The sequence below is a fragment of the Gymnogyps californianus genome, chromosome 20, assembly GCF_018139145.2.
Source record: "Gymnogyps californianus isolate 813 chromosome 20, ASM1813914v2, whole genome shotgun sequence".
In the NCBI taxonomy this organism is placed as follows: domain Eukaryota; kingdom Metazoa; phylum Chordata; class Aves; order Accipitriformes; family Cathartidae; genus Gymnogyps; species Gymnogyps californianus.
In genome coordinates this window covers 12,955,238-12,972,129 of record NC_059490.1, presented here as the reverse complement: position 1 = coordinate 12,972,129, position 16,892 = coordinate 12,955,238, and the positions used below count along the sequence as shown (strand labels likewise).

General features: G+C 40.2%; 1 protein-coding gene across 1 annotated transcript in view; it reads right to left on the bottom strand.

The window, feature by feature from the left end:
* The window catches only part of PITPNM3 (PITPNM family member 3), a 96,311-nt gene that overhangs the window by 45,524 nt on the left and 33,895 nt on the right, over positions 1–16,892 (bottom strand). Inside the window, exons 4-6 of the mRNA XM_050909218.1 lie at positions 12,939–12,986; positions 5,127–5,203; positions 2,661–2,896 (exon numbers count right to left, since the gene is read on the bottom strand). Coding sequence (XP_050765175.1) covers positions 2,661–2,896; positions 5,127–5,203; positions 12,939–12,986 — 361 coding nt within the window. The remainder of the gene's footprint in view (positions 1–2,660; positions 2,897–5,126; positions 5,204–12,938; positions 12,987–16,892) is intronic.

Sequence of the window (16,892 nt, the reverse complement as noted above, 5' to 3'; positions counted from 1 at the left end):
CCTCAATCATATAGGCTAAGATCAGCCTTTGTTCCCTGGTATTAATAACCCGACAAAGAAACACCCAGATCACCCTCCTTCCCTCACAAATCATCTCCTCTCATGCTTTACAAGGTACGAGTTTGTCAGAGTAAAGTCTCAGCATAGCTGTTTCCTTTCCAGCTTTCAGGGAAAACGCAGTAACCACAGTACCCTCTTACTCCTACATCCCTTAAGCTTTTCTCATATATCCCAGGCTAGAGGCACAATCCAGACAGCAGAAATCTTCCTGTTTCTTTCTCAGGCTTTATGTTAGGTCTTTGGTTAATGACAGAAAAATTCCTCCTTGTATCATTTTAGCCTTGTTTCTGTTCAACAAATTTGAGAAGTGAGGCACCGACAGACTGATTTTCTCATTTATGGTCAACCAGGAAATGTGTTACAGACCCAGGAATAGCATCCATATCTCCTGATCCCCAAGCGGACACTATAACTAGACTTATATTACCTCCCTGAAGGAGTTGCTACATGTCATTTTTTACATCTCACAGCATTGTCAAAAAGAGTGCATATCCAAAATTGTTACTGCCATACACATAACAATTGTTAAAATTAATAATAGTAATAGTTTTGCAAGGCGACGACACCTCTCATATGAGCATGCACACAGGAACTTCAAACTTATCATTGTTGACGCACAGTTAACAGTTCAGAGTTATGTTCTTGCTTTGAGTGCAGAAGTGGTTGAGTCACCATCCCTGGAGGTATTTAAAAGATGTGTAGATATGGCTTTTAGGGACATGGTTTAGTGGTGGACTTGGCAGTGTTAGGTTTACAGTTGGACTCGATGATCTTAAAGGTCTTTTCGAACCTAAATGATTCTATGATTCTGTGAAATACTACACTAAGCAGGTCTCTGAGATGCAGTTGCTAACTACTCTTTCTCTGAAAGTTGCATTTAGTATTTCATAGTGACTTGTTTTTGTATCGAAATGTTATCACAGCTTTTTACACAACAATAATTTTCAAATGCAGAAGTGACTAACAGGAATCTCAGAAAGTCACTAGACTTAATGCCAATGTGATCTGATGAACTCTCTCTTCAAGCCAGACACTAAGAGACATGTACTAAAACATTTTTGTGGGAATTTTCTTAACCCCCCATCCAAAACAACCTCCCCCCAAAAATCCCAACACCCTCAAAATTCTCCCCAAATCCCAAATTTACCAAACTATTTTTTTTCAGTTAATAGGCAACTTCCTAAAATGAAATCATTATCTCTGCTTCGTCTAGCGACTAGTGTTTCCTAGCAGAACCTGGTCTCAGACAGAAACAGGACCTGGCAGCTAGAAATGTAAATGTGAATGTCATGTAGCATAACCATACTATATAGCTCAGCGTCATTTAAGTTTGCAGAGTTATGCTCGCTGAGGAATTTACTAATTTTATCAATGACAAGACGTTTGAGGTATTCTTGCCTAGTACTCTTCATTAATGAAAAGCTGATCCAGTATCTACTGTAATGCACAGCATTCTCTCCCAGTTGCTCTCTAGAAGCCCTGAACTGGGGTCTATCTACCTTTATGCAAGTGAATTACCAAACTGCTTGAAGCAAACCACCCATCCGTCATGTTAGTAAGGGGAACCTCGTGAGTGCCACCTCCATTTACATCAGTTAGCAAATGGATCTGCTCAGACAGGAAATGTCATCAAAGCTAGTGGACCCCTCACTGTGCGTGCAACCAAATCCTAGTTGTACTGTGAACTGAAGCCTTCGTTAGCCAAAAGCACTGTTTCCTAGAGATGCATCCTTTGTAGCCCATTCAAGACACTTCTGTATATGGCATTTTTGTAGGTTAATGACGATAAATGAGTGGTCTACCACAAAACACTACAGGACCTCAAAGTGCAGTAGCTGCTATTGGGAATGAACAGATACTAAAGTTTTGTCATCTTAAAATGTAAAAACCATGTTCATATGTAAATTCTCTCTCACCAAGAAGACATGTTAAATCACTCTTGGTTTAGATATTTCTTTCTGTTCTCAATTTCCAGTGCAAAGCAGAATTTATTTAAATCAGTCTACGTTTCTCAGCAACGCTTCACAATCTCCACTTTATTCCTAAACCAATGTTAGCAATATGCAATTTTTGTTTCTAAAACAGGAAACATTAAAACTATCAGGAGAGTCTTCTATAACATCCTGTCCCTACAATGGCCAAATAATGAACAGATAAATAAGACAGACAAACATCAGTTGGCATATCCGCAGGCAGATCTAGCTATGTTTCAATTTTAAAATAAGATAAAAGTTGACTACTGATTTTTTGGGGTCAGATTTGGCAGGGTGGAGGAAAAGTTAACAGTTATCACAGTTTTCTTCTTCTGTCCAGATTTCTTCCGGAATTTTTTTTTTTCTTTTGGATGCATGTGGACAATAGGCTGTAGTCCACCATGGGTTTTGGTTTTTTTTCGTTTTGGTGTTTTTTTGTGTTTGTTTGTTTTTTTTTTTTTAAACAAACGCATCCACTTAGAAAAGGATGAAAGATCCTTCCAAGTCTTGCAGTAAGCAAAAGGTTAAGAAGGATTTGCAATGTTTCATTATGAAAAAGACAGGTCACAGAAAGCCATTCAAAACCACACTGCAAAGCCAAACATAAGAAAATGCAAATCAACTTACTTGGAAACAAGAGAGAAAGCTGCTGAACAGATTGCTGGGCAGGGAACAAGTCTGATTAAGATGTGGCCCAAAGCAGCAGGGAAATGGGCTTGGGTCACTTTCTCAAACACAGAGCTGAAGGTGTTGATGTCTGCCAGCTTGCTGCTGTGGTCCCCACCTCCAGCGTCTAAGATGTTCCCCCCATGTAGGATCAAAATTAGCACATGAGTTTTGCAGTTCTGGTGTTGAACTCCTTCCTGTGAGAAAAACAGGGAATAAGAAGGGAGGAAGCATTTTTATGGACAGTGTTGGTATACTTGGTGTCAAGTTCACAAGCAGTTAGCAGTGGTTTTTTTCTCCGTCCTGTGTCCCTCCCCGTGATCTTTTCGTGATATTTGCCTTCACGGGGGGGGGGGGGGGGGGGGGGCGCGGTGCGTGTGTGTGTGTGTGTGCCCCTGTGTTCCATTTAAGTCATGTATGTCTGAACCAGGTAGAGCACACTATGCTCTGCCAGCAAACCCTTGCAGCACAGATGTAGGTTTCAGATCAACAAAGATTATAAACAGCTTTGTGTACATCAAAAGCTATTTTAAATATATTGAGACTGGAGAAGAATTCCAACATCCACAGACAGCCTAAGTGAACATCTGTCTAGGTATTGTGAACGAGGCTGCTGCATTTACTGGAAAGGTTCTAACTCAAATCATCACAGGTTCTAAAAAGACAAATTTCTCTGCCAATGAAAACATTCAGCAAAAGCCAATGATACAGTTATCTCAGCCTTTTGAGACTGGCAACTTCTTATTAAAATGAAAAACGGGGCTAACTTACCCAGACATTTACTGAAAGAGTAAAAAAATGTATCATTGCTCGTATCCATAAACCTCACAAATAAATTTATTAATATGTGAATATGTGCATACACAGACAATAATCAGTGTGCTCCATAGAATAATCAAGATGTTATCTACTTGAGACTGGAAAAACATTTTGAATGTCTCACAACTCCGCTTTTTTTTCTTTCTTTATCCCTTGAGAGTTATGTGCACTCAAAGAAGAACTCAGTAATACATTAAAAGATTCGGAGATTTTTTTGTTTTTAAATCTTGACTGCCATTTTTTTCTTCGCTTTGGATCACATGATTCCTGGAGACTTCTAGTCCCTGACCAAATATGAACATACAATAAAAATAACAGTAACATTTCTTGTATTTGTCTGAGGATTGTTAATTGCTACATTGGGTGATTTACTGAGAAACAGGCAATGTTCTGGACACTTTATTCTTAAGTTCTGGAACGAAAGCCACAGTCTTCAACAGTAAATATAAAATGAGAAGAATTGCTCTGAGTTTAAAAAGAATAACATTAATCAGAAAAGGTGACAAGTAAACACACACACACACACTTCAGGCTGCAGTTTAGTGAGGAGCAGGGGTAGAAATGTGATTGATATGAATAAGACAAAGAAATTGGTAACTTTAGCACCTGTATAACGGTGACAAAGAAATGGTTGAAAATGAGAGAATTATAAGTTGTTCCATAAAGCCACTATCTCTGTTCAGCCCATGATTTTTAGTATCCAGTACAAGTATTCATTGTGAAGGCATTTTGCTGACCTGCCTTGTATCTGCTTAAGTACTGGATCTTATGAGAATTTTTAAGGTTCCACTTTTCCTTGCTCTAATTTACGATTTCCCTCTCCATATGGTCCCATTCCAGTTATTCAGAAGAGAAATTTAATTCCCTTTAAAAGCTAAGAGTAGCTTCTTCCACAGTCAATGCCAGCTTGTAAGTGGCACTGCTGATGGGTTGGTGGAACTGAAAGCTTCAAAACAGAGGGAAAAATTCAAGCGGGTCAACATTGTTAAAGTCACTGTCATAAAAGGTCTCTCAGCTGGATTTAACTGGTATCCTTCACAGCAGGACTCAAAGGGAATGAAATTAATTTGCCTCTCAGCAGCAGTTAGCCATGACTGAGACAAGGGGCTCAAGGGCTAATCAAAAGGACATCTGAAGTCTATCAAAGACTGTCATAATTTTCAGGGGACTGTATGATTGAAATTCTTCAAAAATGGAAAAGTAGACATTTCCGTTGCCTGTCCTGTGTGTGGACAGAGGACCTTAATCAGTTAACTGGAAGGAACACAACTTGTTTAGATTCTTTGCTGCTTCTCAAAAAAGCAGTTCTGTTACTATCAATTTCATGACTGCTGCTGAATCTGCTTCACAAATCTGCATTTCCACTGAAGTACTAAGCAGACATAACAATTTCTCTTCAGAGAACTGGGTCATATTTCCACCTAAGTTAATTATGCAATCTCTAAAAAGCTTGTGATGATTTTCAGTGATTGCACATGCACCTACTCAACAAGAGAAAGACACACTAAGCCACCAAACGTGTTTATAATTCCATAATACAATATGAGAGTACTTCCACATGTCTACTCCTTGGAAATCAGCACAGCTCGTTTTGGGAAACAATCTCACCTCATTGTCCTCATGTATTTCAATACTGCCTTGTGCCGGGAACCTTTGTTTTCTTAAAGAGGCTCTATATAATTCACCTGAAAGGAAAAGAGACATAATTGATCATACAAATATTTGGCTTCCTCATCTTTTACAGACATCTATGGAGGCAAGGCACATTTCTAGTTTGAAGACAAGAACGATCTGTTCACAGGAAACCCTGTGGACAAACAGAACAATAGACAAAGTTTCTTGCAGCCCTACATATTAGAGGCTCTTCTATTCTTAACAGCAACATTTAGAACAGGATTCAAGTCCTTATACAGAGGTGTGTAGTAGCGGTACAGCTGCTGTTGGTCATCTGTGCCTTTCTGGAACAGCAGCAGAAGAGGTCACCTGAGGTTCTGCATCATCTCTGCTTGTCCCACACAGGTATCTTAGATACTCTGCTATGTCTTAAACGGCACTAAACACCTATAGATAGGCAAGTGAATTAAGCCTTTAAAGTTCTCCAAAGACCTTCAGGATCCAGCTCTTCCACAAACCTCTGTGACTACCTGGGAAACTCCCAGAAGCAACCGCAGTGCTCCATTACCAGGATGCAAAACAGGAGTAACAGACCATAGAGCAAAACACAGGAGGTGACACTGCAGAGAAACACAGTGCTTTGCTAATACCTTTTCACAACAGGATCATGCATGCAACTTCCTCTGTTATAAACACAATAATGAAAGTCTCTGCATTGACTTCGCAGCATGACCAAACAGACCCAAAGACCCACTTGGGACTACCTGGCTGGACAGCAACCTGCTCTAACTGGTGCAACATTCATGATGCCAGCTTTAAGACCATGAGACTGTCCACTGTCTGGCCTTGGGAAGCAAAACTTAGGAAGCATTTCTTTGCAGAGAGAGTGATCAAACACTAGAACAGGCTTCCTAGAGAGGTGGTCGATGCCCCATGCCTGTCAGTGTTTAAGAGGCATTTGGACGATGCCCTTAATAATATGCTTAAACTTTTGGTCAACCCTGAAGTGGTCAGGCAGTCGGACTAGATGATCGTTGTAGGTCCCTTCCAACTGAAAATATTCTATTCTATAAAACTTCTACAGCTGGCTATGAAAAGGCTTGCCCTCTGAACAAATCTTCTCTGTCCTTGAGGACAAAGAAGAAGATGATATAGTACTATCCACTTTTTTTTTTGCACTGTGTTTCTTCAGTCATTGACGAGAATTGCTACAGGATCTTTCTGGTCTCTTTATAATGCAGTCTTTTTTCTACAGCTGCATGTGTTAGTTACCTAGGAAACAGCTGTAGGATGAAATTTGATTAGCACTGTTGTCAGCTTCATTGTCACATTTATACATAGGGCCAATCTCTTCCTTATAAATTAAAGGAATGTTCCATACTCCTGTCTCTCACTGCATTTATGAGACATCTACATCAGAGGAGATGAGCAAAGTTTTGCAAAAAACACACTGAAGCCCACTTACTCACACTTTAGCTTACAGAGTTCTGCAATCAGATCCTGGAACACTGATTTCTCAGGTAAAGAAAGAGGAGGCAAGAAGAAAAACATCAAACTTCTGATTTGCTGCTGTCTCTAAGAGGTATTCTACTAGCCATTGTGCTTAGTTTCCAAACACAAGAACAAGAAAGTGACGGCTGGTAGTCAGCATGGACTTAGAAAGGGAAAATCATGCCCAACCAATCTGATAGCCTTCTATGATGAGATGACTGGCTTGGTGGATGAACAGAGAGCATCGGATGTTGTTTCTCTCAATTTTAGTAGGGCTTTCAACACTGTCTCTCATAACATCCTCATAGAGAAACTGAGAAAGTGCGGGCTACATAAGTGGACAGTGAGATGGACTGAAAACTGCCTGAACCGCCAGGTTTAAAGGGTTGTGACCAGCAGCACAAAGTCCAGCTGGAAGCCAGTGACTAGTGGTATCCCCCAAGGGGACTACTGGGTCCAGTCCTGTGTAGCATCTTTATTAATGACCTAGATGATGGAACAAAGTGTACTCTCGGCAAGCTTGCAGACAATACAAAACTGAGGGGAGTAGCTGAAACACCAGATGGTTGTGCTGCCATTCAGAAGGATCTCAACAGGCTGGAGAAATGGGTCAAAAGGAATCTCATGAAGTTCAACCAACTGAAATGCGAAGTCCTGCATCTGGGGAGGAATAACCCCACTTAACAGTACAGGCTGGGGACCAACCATCTGGAAAGCAGCTTTGCAGAAAAGGACCTGAGGATCCTGGTGGACAACAAGTTGACCTGGACTCAGCAATGTGCCCTTGCAGCAGAGTGCCAACCGCATCCTGGACTGTGTGCTGTTCCTTTGAAAATCTTGTGCTAAAGATACACTTTTAGAAAGCAGAGGGTAGTTTGCTTTTTTCCCTAATGCATCAAATGCCAGGTTGCAGGATAGTTCCTTGCTTCACACACACAAAAATGTCATAGATAACTGGACACTAGGATTCCAGGCATTGTTTTAATCACAATTTCTATTCTATTGTTAAAGTAGACCTCTATCATAAAATTGGGCTTCTTTCAAAACTGCTTTCTCACTTCGGTGGAGAAAAAGAAAGAAAAAAGCATATCAACTTGCAATATTAGAGATTACAGAAACGATGATGCACAGATCAGTCTAGGGAAGCATGCAAAGTATTCTTTTCTTTCAGACATACAAATGTGCACAGTTCAACTGTCTTCAGAACACTGCTACACTGCCAAAAGTTCAAGCTGCAGTAATGTTAGAATGTATACTGTCTTGTTTTGAAAATCTGCACCTAGAAGTACAGTTTTAACATAAAAAGAATGAAGAGATCTAAAAAAAAAAAAAAAGGCAAAGGCAAATGGGAGCCAGGTGGGTTTTTTTGTTGATTTGCAGCACAAGTCAGGAATTTCAGTGGATAGATCTTCAGCACTGTGCTGCCCAAAGAAGCAAACTTGCCTGAATTCGAAGCAGTCCCACAGTGGTGGAGGCAGGGGGCTGCGTGTCACGCGTGTGGCATTTCAAGAGATTTACTGATCGTATACTTTGGAAGATAATCAGACTTTGGGTCTACATAGGTTCAGCTTTATTGTTTAGGTTAAATACCAGAGACTTAAATAACTGGGGGACCTTCTCTGTCATGATGAAAATATAAAGGGTTAGACTATTCAGCAGCTAAAGCTCTAAAAGAGACCGAAATGGACAGCATGACCTACTAGAGAAAATGACAGAAATTTAATTAGGCACTGAAATGAAACTGATTACACAGAAATTATGTGTTTTACTATTTACTGGAAGGGCTTTAATTAGGTAAAATAATAACACTGTTTTGCTGGACCAAACCTCTCTGATGACATTATCAACATTTTACAGATTTTTCCAGCTGTCTTGATTCATACCATCATTATACCAATTTATGTTAATTGTATCATTATGTAAATTACAGTAACAAAAAAGGTACTCAAATCCCATACAGAGTCAGAAACCAGTGGGTTGTAATAGCTTATATTCTAACAGCTAGTGATGCAGTCAGGAAAGGTCAGGGTGGGATAAGATAAAAAACTTTCTGTTCATTTGTCTTGTTTTTTAGTTAACCTGCAAATGCACCAGCTACAGAGTCCACTAGGTTTCTCAAATCTGGCACAAGGACAGGAATAAGAGAACGTGCTGAAATCTCATTGCTCAAGAAGGTCAGCTCCTCTGCAGACACCCAAACTAGCTGATCAGTAGTGGGTAGGTGGTAGTAGCGGTTAGTTCCAACTGGTGTCCTAATGTCCAAGTTTACAAAAGCAACCAGGTCTCTGAACACACAGAGCTTTCAAAAACCCAGCCTTTGTTTTAATGCTTTCCTGGGAGCAAACCACTTGAAAACTCAATCTAGACACAGCTGCTGAGCCACCCTACATAGCTCTGGCTCGTATTACTGAGCAGAGTAAATTCTTCATGCTATTGAGTGAACTTGGCCTAATATCACTGCATTGGTTTCCTGCAGGCTACAAGTCAGAATGCAAATTCCTAGTATCTCTTTTCCCAGATGCTTTCTCAGCCCAGGCAGCATGGCAGGATATAAAAATCACAATCAGTTGTTCTGCTTCTAAGGTGCAATGACCTCCCTCTAAAAGGGTAAATAATCTTGCCTCTGCAGACGGGAGCATCTTTTCCAGAGCTAGTCTGAGACTGTGGAATTAACTCACCTATCACAAAACTTTACACCTCCCACTCCCCCTGCAAAACGCTCTGTCTGTCAGAGAACAGAGTTGAATGTATAGTAGCATGGCAATAAAAAGTAAAAAAAAAAAAAAAAAAAAAAAAAAAAAGAACAAGAAGCAAAATCTGCTAACAGAAAGAAAAAAATGCATGGCATATGATGGATTTAAGCTACAACACTTTACCACACTCATAAAGGCAGTGAGATACATAAGGGTTCTTGTAGGGTGAAAGTGGTGTTACTCAGATCTCGCCTTCCCCAAGCCTGAGCTGTCCTTTTCTAAATTATGCACTGGAATCTTAAAATGCACAAAATCAATACACAAAACCAACAAGCAGGAATAAAAACGAAATAGAAATACAGATACAGGTTTTGCATATCATCAGAATGCTTTTACACGTTGTAGAAGCTAACCTTAGTACTCAGTAATTCTCCCACGCTACAAGAACACTGCTAACAAATGCTAAGAAAGTAATTACTGTCTAGCTATTCAAAACCTCACTAGTCTACTGATTAACAAATGTATGGTCAAAAATTACTTGTTAGAAGCGCAACCCTGCCTATTCTTTATTCAGAAATATGCAGATATTTATTAGCTCTCAAATCTTTATTGCTTCTTCAATAGCAGAAAGTTTCAAAACCACATACTGAATGCAAGGGGGAGTAATTCTGCTATCCCTTCCTCAGACGCAGCTTCTGCCAAATCTTTAGCTTACGCATTCATGTAATTGCATCAACTGAAGTGATTACAGGGAAGCAGCACTGCCATCGTGCACTAAGCAATAGCCTCTCAGATAGCTCTGGGCAGCTCAGCTGAGTAGTATAAGCACAGGGCTGGATAATTCAGCATTCTGGAACAGCATCAGCTGAAATACGGAAAGGGGAGGGAGTACTTTCATTAAAATAACAACAATTTTTAAAATGTTCAATTTCCCATTTCCTCTCCAGGGAAATTTCTTGACATTTTAATATAAACTCTGCTCAGGAGTTGTAATCCAGGCTCTGACAAATGCCTTTTGTAACTTTCTACAGGTCTGTAGTATGATACCAGCAACAGAAGTATCAGGGATGGAAAGAACAAAATTAATGCTATTATATTCCAACTGCCACCAGTCAAATGAAAAGAATACATGTCTCCCATTCTCTTTGCGGGGGAGAGAAAGCAAGAGAGAGAGGCTGAAGCCTTGGAGAAAGAGTAAACCCTCTCAACCCAATCTGAAAACTGAAAACAGAAAATCCCATGTCTGGATGAAAATCTGAGACAAAATAGCATCCTGGAGACACATCCTATAATCTGGGGCTAACTCGGCCAACCTATAATACCTGGTAACCTTAATTAAAACAGGTGGCCAAATGTAAGTACTGTGACTAATTTGATTTAGCTGAGATCATAGTACATACTCAACTATCACATGGAAACAGTGACCTCATTATTAAACAACTATGTCAACAGTATGAAGTTTAGAAGTTCCGTCTTTTGGGAGATCATCAATTGATACCATTTAAAACACAAGGCTGCATTATAAAAAACAGCAGGAACTATTAAGCAATTTTTGTCAGGACAGCCACTGGACCATGTATCAGCTCATTGAGAACTACCCTAGGTAGTTAAATGGCTCTTAGCAATATGCAGTACCAAAACAAATTAAAGTGAAGGAGATGAGTAAAAACAGAAACTGACACTTACCTATTGCTGATCAGATGCTGAACTATAAGGAAGATAGCTCACAGTCCTAAATTAATCCAACCATGTTACAGAAATTATACTGCTTTTCAGTCTAGCAGTCAATATCCAGGAACAGTGGGTACCATCTAAGCCAACTGATTTAATGACTAGGGAAGAGATTTACCAAGTATTTCTGGAGACAGAAACATACGCTGCTACCGCAGATACCAATGAGCCAGCGTCTCTGGCAGGGATTGTTTTGCACTCCAGTTCCCACTGGAATTGGTATATATATGTTGCACATGTTCATCAGTGACTTACAGAGACATCAAGCAAGCTGTGTGTCTATAAGCCTTGCCTGAAATAACTCATTGCCCAGTCTCTTCACGCGGAGTACCTCAGATCTCAAGATCAGCCATCAGCATGAGAGGAGAACCAGGTGAAAGGAAAAGCTCAGACAGCGATTCAACACCCCAAATCACCCATGAAAAACATCAGTTCAACCCGTGACAAAAAAATAAGTGATTAAGTACCCTGAATCTAGGAGAAAAGAATTCGCATCATCATTCCCAAACTTCTGAGAACATGAGGTACAGTTCAAACCTGTACTAAGAATCAAGCCAGGTCCTCTTTTTTTTTCCCCAGACCATTTCAAGCATCTCTAATATTTTGCCATGTTAATGAGGGAGGAATTTAGAGTAAAAACAAGAGAACTTGCTTTAGGTACAAAGCATAAGGTGGTGATAGTCCCCAAAGAAAACTGCTATTTCCATTATCGCACTCCCATGAGAAATTATGCCGTTTCTTGCCATCTGCTGTGCTATTACTAGCTGTTTATAATGACAAATCCGTCATGAGAAATATTTTCACATGAAGGCTGTAACATATGCTTTCTATTAACAAATGATAAAGAATATTGTAATACACTGCAGATGCAGTTTCACAAACGGCACTGTTTAGAGGAAAATAATGGCACGCATGACTGAGTCCAATCCTGTTCTGGAAGCCACAACATAAGATAGTGCCTGTGTTAACTTCCACACTGTTTCTTCATTGAATGAGTCTTACACACATACACTACCAGATCTTGTACATGACTACTATGGAACACTGGAGTAGAAGCAACACACAGGGTTTAGCCAAGGATCTAGACTCCAACTGCTCCTCAGCTCCACTTCTCAGACCAGGCCAGATGAGCGAGGCAAAGCATGATTTCCAAAGGGGAAGGGGTTGGCACAGAGTGACAACATGTGCTTATGAATGTAGTTGCAGAAATAGCAAACAGACTTTTCACCATGAAACGTGATGAGGGCAACCAACAATTGTTCCCACAGAGAACTGACCAAAGAAAACACCCTCATTAACACCACTCATTTCTATAAGCCAATCTGCTCTCTTCAGCAAGCAATGCAAAACCACAGAAGGATCAACAGCACAGTGACACATGAATACGCTCCTCAAAGTGGGGCACCAGCAGCAAAGGAACCCTAGCAATGCCAGGCATAGCACTACTTTTCATTCCTACAGCACTCAGAAACTTTTAACAGCAACACCTCTAGCACCTCTTTAAGCAGAGATGGGAGAAGGAAGTCCAGAGCACAAAGCACTGAAGGCTTCTACGCTCCAAATCGAGCCACGTTGTACTGTCCTGTAGGAGCTATCATGTATACCAGCAGCTTCACCCTCCAATGCTCCACCTCTGCCACTCTAGCCAATGCTATAAGGCACTATCTAATGCGTTAAATAATGTTACAGGCACTTTCCTGCTACATTTTCATAATCCACGTTAAAAATAAATACATTTAAAACAAAACTCAAAAGAATCCTGGTCCCTCCACACCCATCTCCCTTCTCAACATAACACCAGACCTGTGCTGGCTAACATTTCTATTCTATTATTATCTCTAGTTGTTGAACAGCCTTGGTACGAAGAAAAATGAGAAGAACTTCAACTCACGTTGTTTTTCCTGTAGAAAGTCAGATGAGCAAAATGCAGACTCTTCACCTGCAAAAGGAAAAAAACACAACGTGAAACAGGATTGCTTTACGTGAACATCAAGCTCTTTACTTTTTCTACTGTAGCTGATTTCTAAAACTCCCATTGGCTTCAGTGGGAATAGCTCAGCATATGACAAACTTGAAAACTGCTCTAATCTATTCACCAAAATGCTTAGTCTAGAAGCTAGATTTTACTCTTCATTTCAAGAAAGGCATCATAAGCAATGAAACTGTAGCTAGGAATCTATTTGATTACCTGTAGCATTAGCCACTGAATCTCTAAATAACTAAGAATTAGCATAACTTATCAAGCAACACAAAATAGATTCTTATTCCAAATATCTAATTAGCAGTGTTTTTAAGAATGTCTCTGTCCTTCCATTCCCTCCCACGGTCCACCTGTCCAAGCAAAGTTGCAAGTACAAAGGGATTTTCTCAGATCTAAACACAAAAACCTAAAATACAGAGACACAAGGACATGGGAATAGAAGGGCCTTTCATTAGTTCGCACATATAGATAAAGGCCTCCTACGGCACTGAGGCCATTTCTGCCATGGAGGGTAAACACCTTTGCCATCATTCCACCACTACAAAAATGAAAGCCCAATGGTACCAGCCCACAGCTACCATCAGAGCTGGGATGGGAACACAGATCTCTCAATCCCTTCTGTCATGGTTTAACCCCAGCCAGCAACTAAGCACCACGCAGCCGCTCCCTCACTCCTCCCCCCTCCCAGTGGGATGGGGAGGAGAATTGGGAAAGAAGGTAAAACTCATGGGTTGAGATAAGAACGGTTTAATAACACTAACAATGATAATAATGAAATATAATAATAATAATAATAATAATAATGAAAAGGAATATTTTTTTTAAAAGGGGAAAAAAAAAAAAAGAAAAAAGCTCAAGGGAAAAAAAAAACAGTGATGCACAATGCAATTGCTCACCACCCGCTGACCGATGCCAGAGCAGCAATCCGCCCCTCCCGGCCAACTCCCCCCAGTTTATATACTGAGCATGACGTTCCATGGTACGGAATATCCCCCTGGCTAGTTTGGGTCAGCTCTCCTGGCCGTGCTCCCTCCCAGCTTCTTGCACACCTGCTTGCTGGCAGAGCATGGGAAACTGAAAAATCCTTGACTTCGGATAAGCACTACTTAGCAACAACTAAAACATCAGGGTGTTATCAACAGTATTCTCACACTAAATCCAAAACACAGTACTGTACCAGCTACTAAGAAGAAAATTAACTCTATCCCAGCTGAAACCAGGACACTTTCTCTAGATGCCTTCTTCAGAGGCCTAGGCAAAATTTACTCTTTTTCCTGGAGCCTACCTACCATTTGAGTATATTCAAACAAGCGATAGAGACGGCACTCTTCCGCTGAGACACAGTCTGAATGAACAACAGAGGCAATGTTATGTTCTGTGTATTTGGAAACAAAAACCAGACTGGTCAAATGACAAGGACCAGGGAAGCTTGTGGAACTCCATGATATGTGAATAAAACGGTGCACGTGTTGCAATCGCCTGCCCACTGATTTTCTTGTGTTCAGTGAAAGCTTCCGCCCAGTGCCTTAAGAAGTCTATAGAACTTGTATGCACGGTTCCTCATCTCATGAATTAAAAATGCTGTTACACTAAAACCCACTAGGGTTAATATATAATGAATAGTAATAATTTTTAATTCTTCTGATGGAAGCAGCAGTACAGAATAAGAGGTCTGCCACAATCGTCTTTTCCTTCAGATGCCCCAGCTATCACAATTGACAACTCGGCTTTTAAAGGGAGTAAAAAGAAAAGAAAAAATTACAGGCTCTTCAATATACAGCATAGAAATCTGCTTTTCTCCACTCTTTGTGCTGAAACTGCCAGCAAGGAGACCACCTCCGTACCTGACTTTTGAGGAATGAAAATTATTTGAATTAACCATTTTCCAAACTTCACATACAATCTCTTTCATTTTGAGTTCCTCACCAGGGCAATTCACAGACTGTTGTTCTGCCAAAGAGCTTGGGTCACAACTGTTACCTGCTTTCAGCTTATTAGGGAAGAAGTACTATCTGCAATAGCTCACAGGGAGAGTAATTGTTGAGGCAAAGCAGCTATCAGTCATTGCCTTGGGAAGAACCTGTGAAGCTCTCAGGAATGTGAGAGCTAAAAGCAAAAACCAGGCCTCCACGTCAAGAGCACAGAGCAGCCTTCTAAAGTGCTTGTATACACGATTCTATGAATTATGACTGGAAACCAACTAGTTTCACAAAGAAAGCTCCTTCTCTTGACAGCTTTAAATGGCTGTGCAGATAGGAAAGAACAGCTCTTGATAGAATGTGAAGCCAATTTCACTACGGAATTGAAATTCATTTTTATTTGGCAGGTTTCAAAAATAGACAATTACTTTTTTTAAAACCTTACTAACAAATTTCAACTTTGAATATAAGTTTTTAACATCTAGATTTAGGTCTTCTGGTATGCATTACTGTGCTTGTCCCACATTTTTCACTGTTTATGAGAGAAAAATAAGAAGAGGTCAGGGGAAAAAAATTAAACAAAAACATGAAGGCAAAACAAAAACACCAGAAAGGAAACACTTGTTTTCAGATGCTAAGCAGTATATAAAAGTCAATACATTCTAGATCTGCCCCACGTTTTCATGCATGTTTTCTAGTTCTTTTTCTGTAAAAAGCTCCCATCACATTGGTGCCACTGCCTTATGCAGGATATGGTGAATGACAATCGCTTTGCAGGCACAGCACATACTGTTAAAGAGCAAGTGCAGCAAGGAAATGTGATAGTGGGGACACAGATATTTCTAAAGGTTTTTTAAATTGCAGTGGTTTTGACAGGGATAGAGTTAAATTTCTTCATAGTAGCTTGTATGGTGCTAAGTTTTGGATTTGTGATGAAAATAGTGTTGATAATGTCTTTCAGCCATAGGTTCCTAGACTTAGGTTCTGTTCTTACGTCTTCCTCCTTCTCATGAGTGAAATGTTCTCCAGCTTCAGGATACATGCCACAGCACAGGCTACAATGCAAGTCTAAAAGCCCCCTAAATCACATTACATTTCTCTTCACATCGTCATCCCTCAAGAGGTTCAAGGAATATGAACCTAGACTGAAATGCAGACCTGGCATATTTTAAATTACCCTTCTGAAGATATTCACTCTGATATGATGGGAAAAACTTGGGGGGAAAATCTCGTGCCTGATTAACCACTTGAGGGCATTCTACTTCATCTGTGTAACTATGGTCCTTGAAAACTAGACTACTAAAGTGCCAAGATGTTAGTCCTACATTGAGAGACAAATTCAAGAAGACAGCGTAGTTTATGAGGAGTCTCACCAAATTCAAAGAACTTGATCAAAAGAAAACATGCTAGTGAAATTAAGGCAGTAGGAACTCTATGCTCCAAAGAAGTGTTAACTATGCTCATCAGAGGGGTCCAGATATTTTCATCACACAGTAATTTCCACAGACTCTGCAGAAAATTGCCACTTCTCTGGCCTGGAATTAGAAGATGATCTGCAATTACTCTAGTTGCATGCTACCACCTATTGCAATGCTACAAAAAAAAATTAGCGAGCAGTTTTTTGGGCAGTATTGAAACCAGAATAGAATCCACCTTACTCTCCCACAAAGGATTGGTAACACCAGTAGAAATAAACATATCTATTCACCAGAGAAAGTAGCTACAGGTAAAAACAAGATTCACAAAGTTACCTTTAGTGTCATGCTCTGGTACACAGGCATTACACATACATGTATCTTTGCAGATCTGTGCTCCTGAGGGAGGGCATGTCAGAGGGCATTTTGTACAATTCTTGCCTCTTGTTTTGCTCTCTCCTGGGATCACACTGCTAACGAGATCAGCATCAGACAACAGCACAGCAGAACAGAGCTGTGTGCCTCAGCAC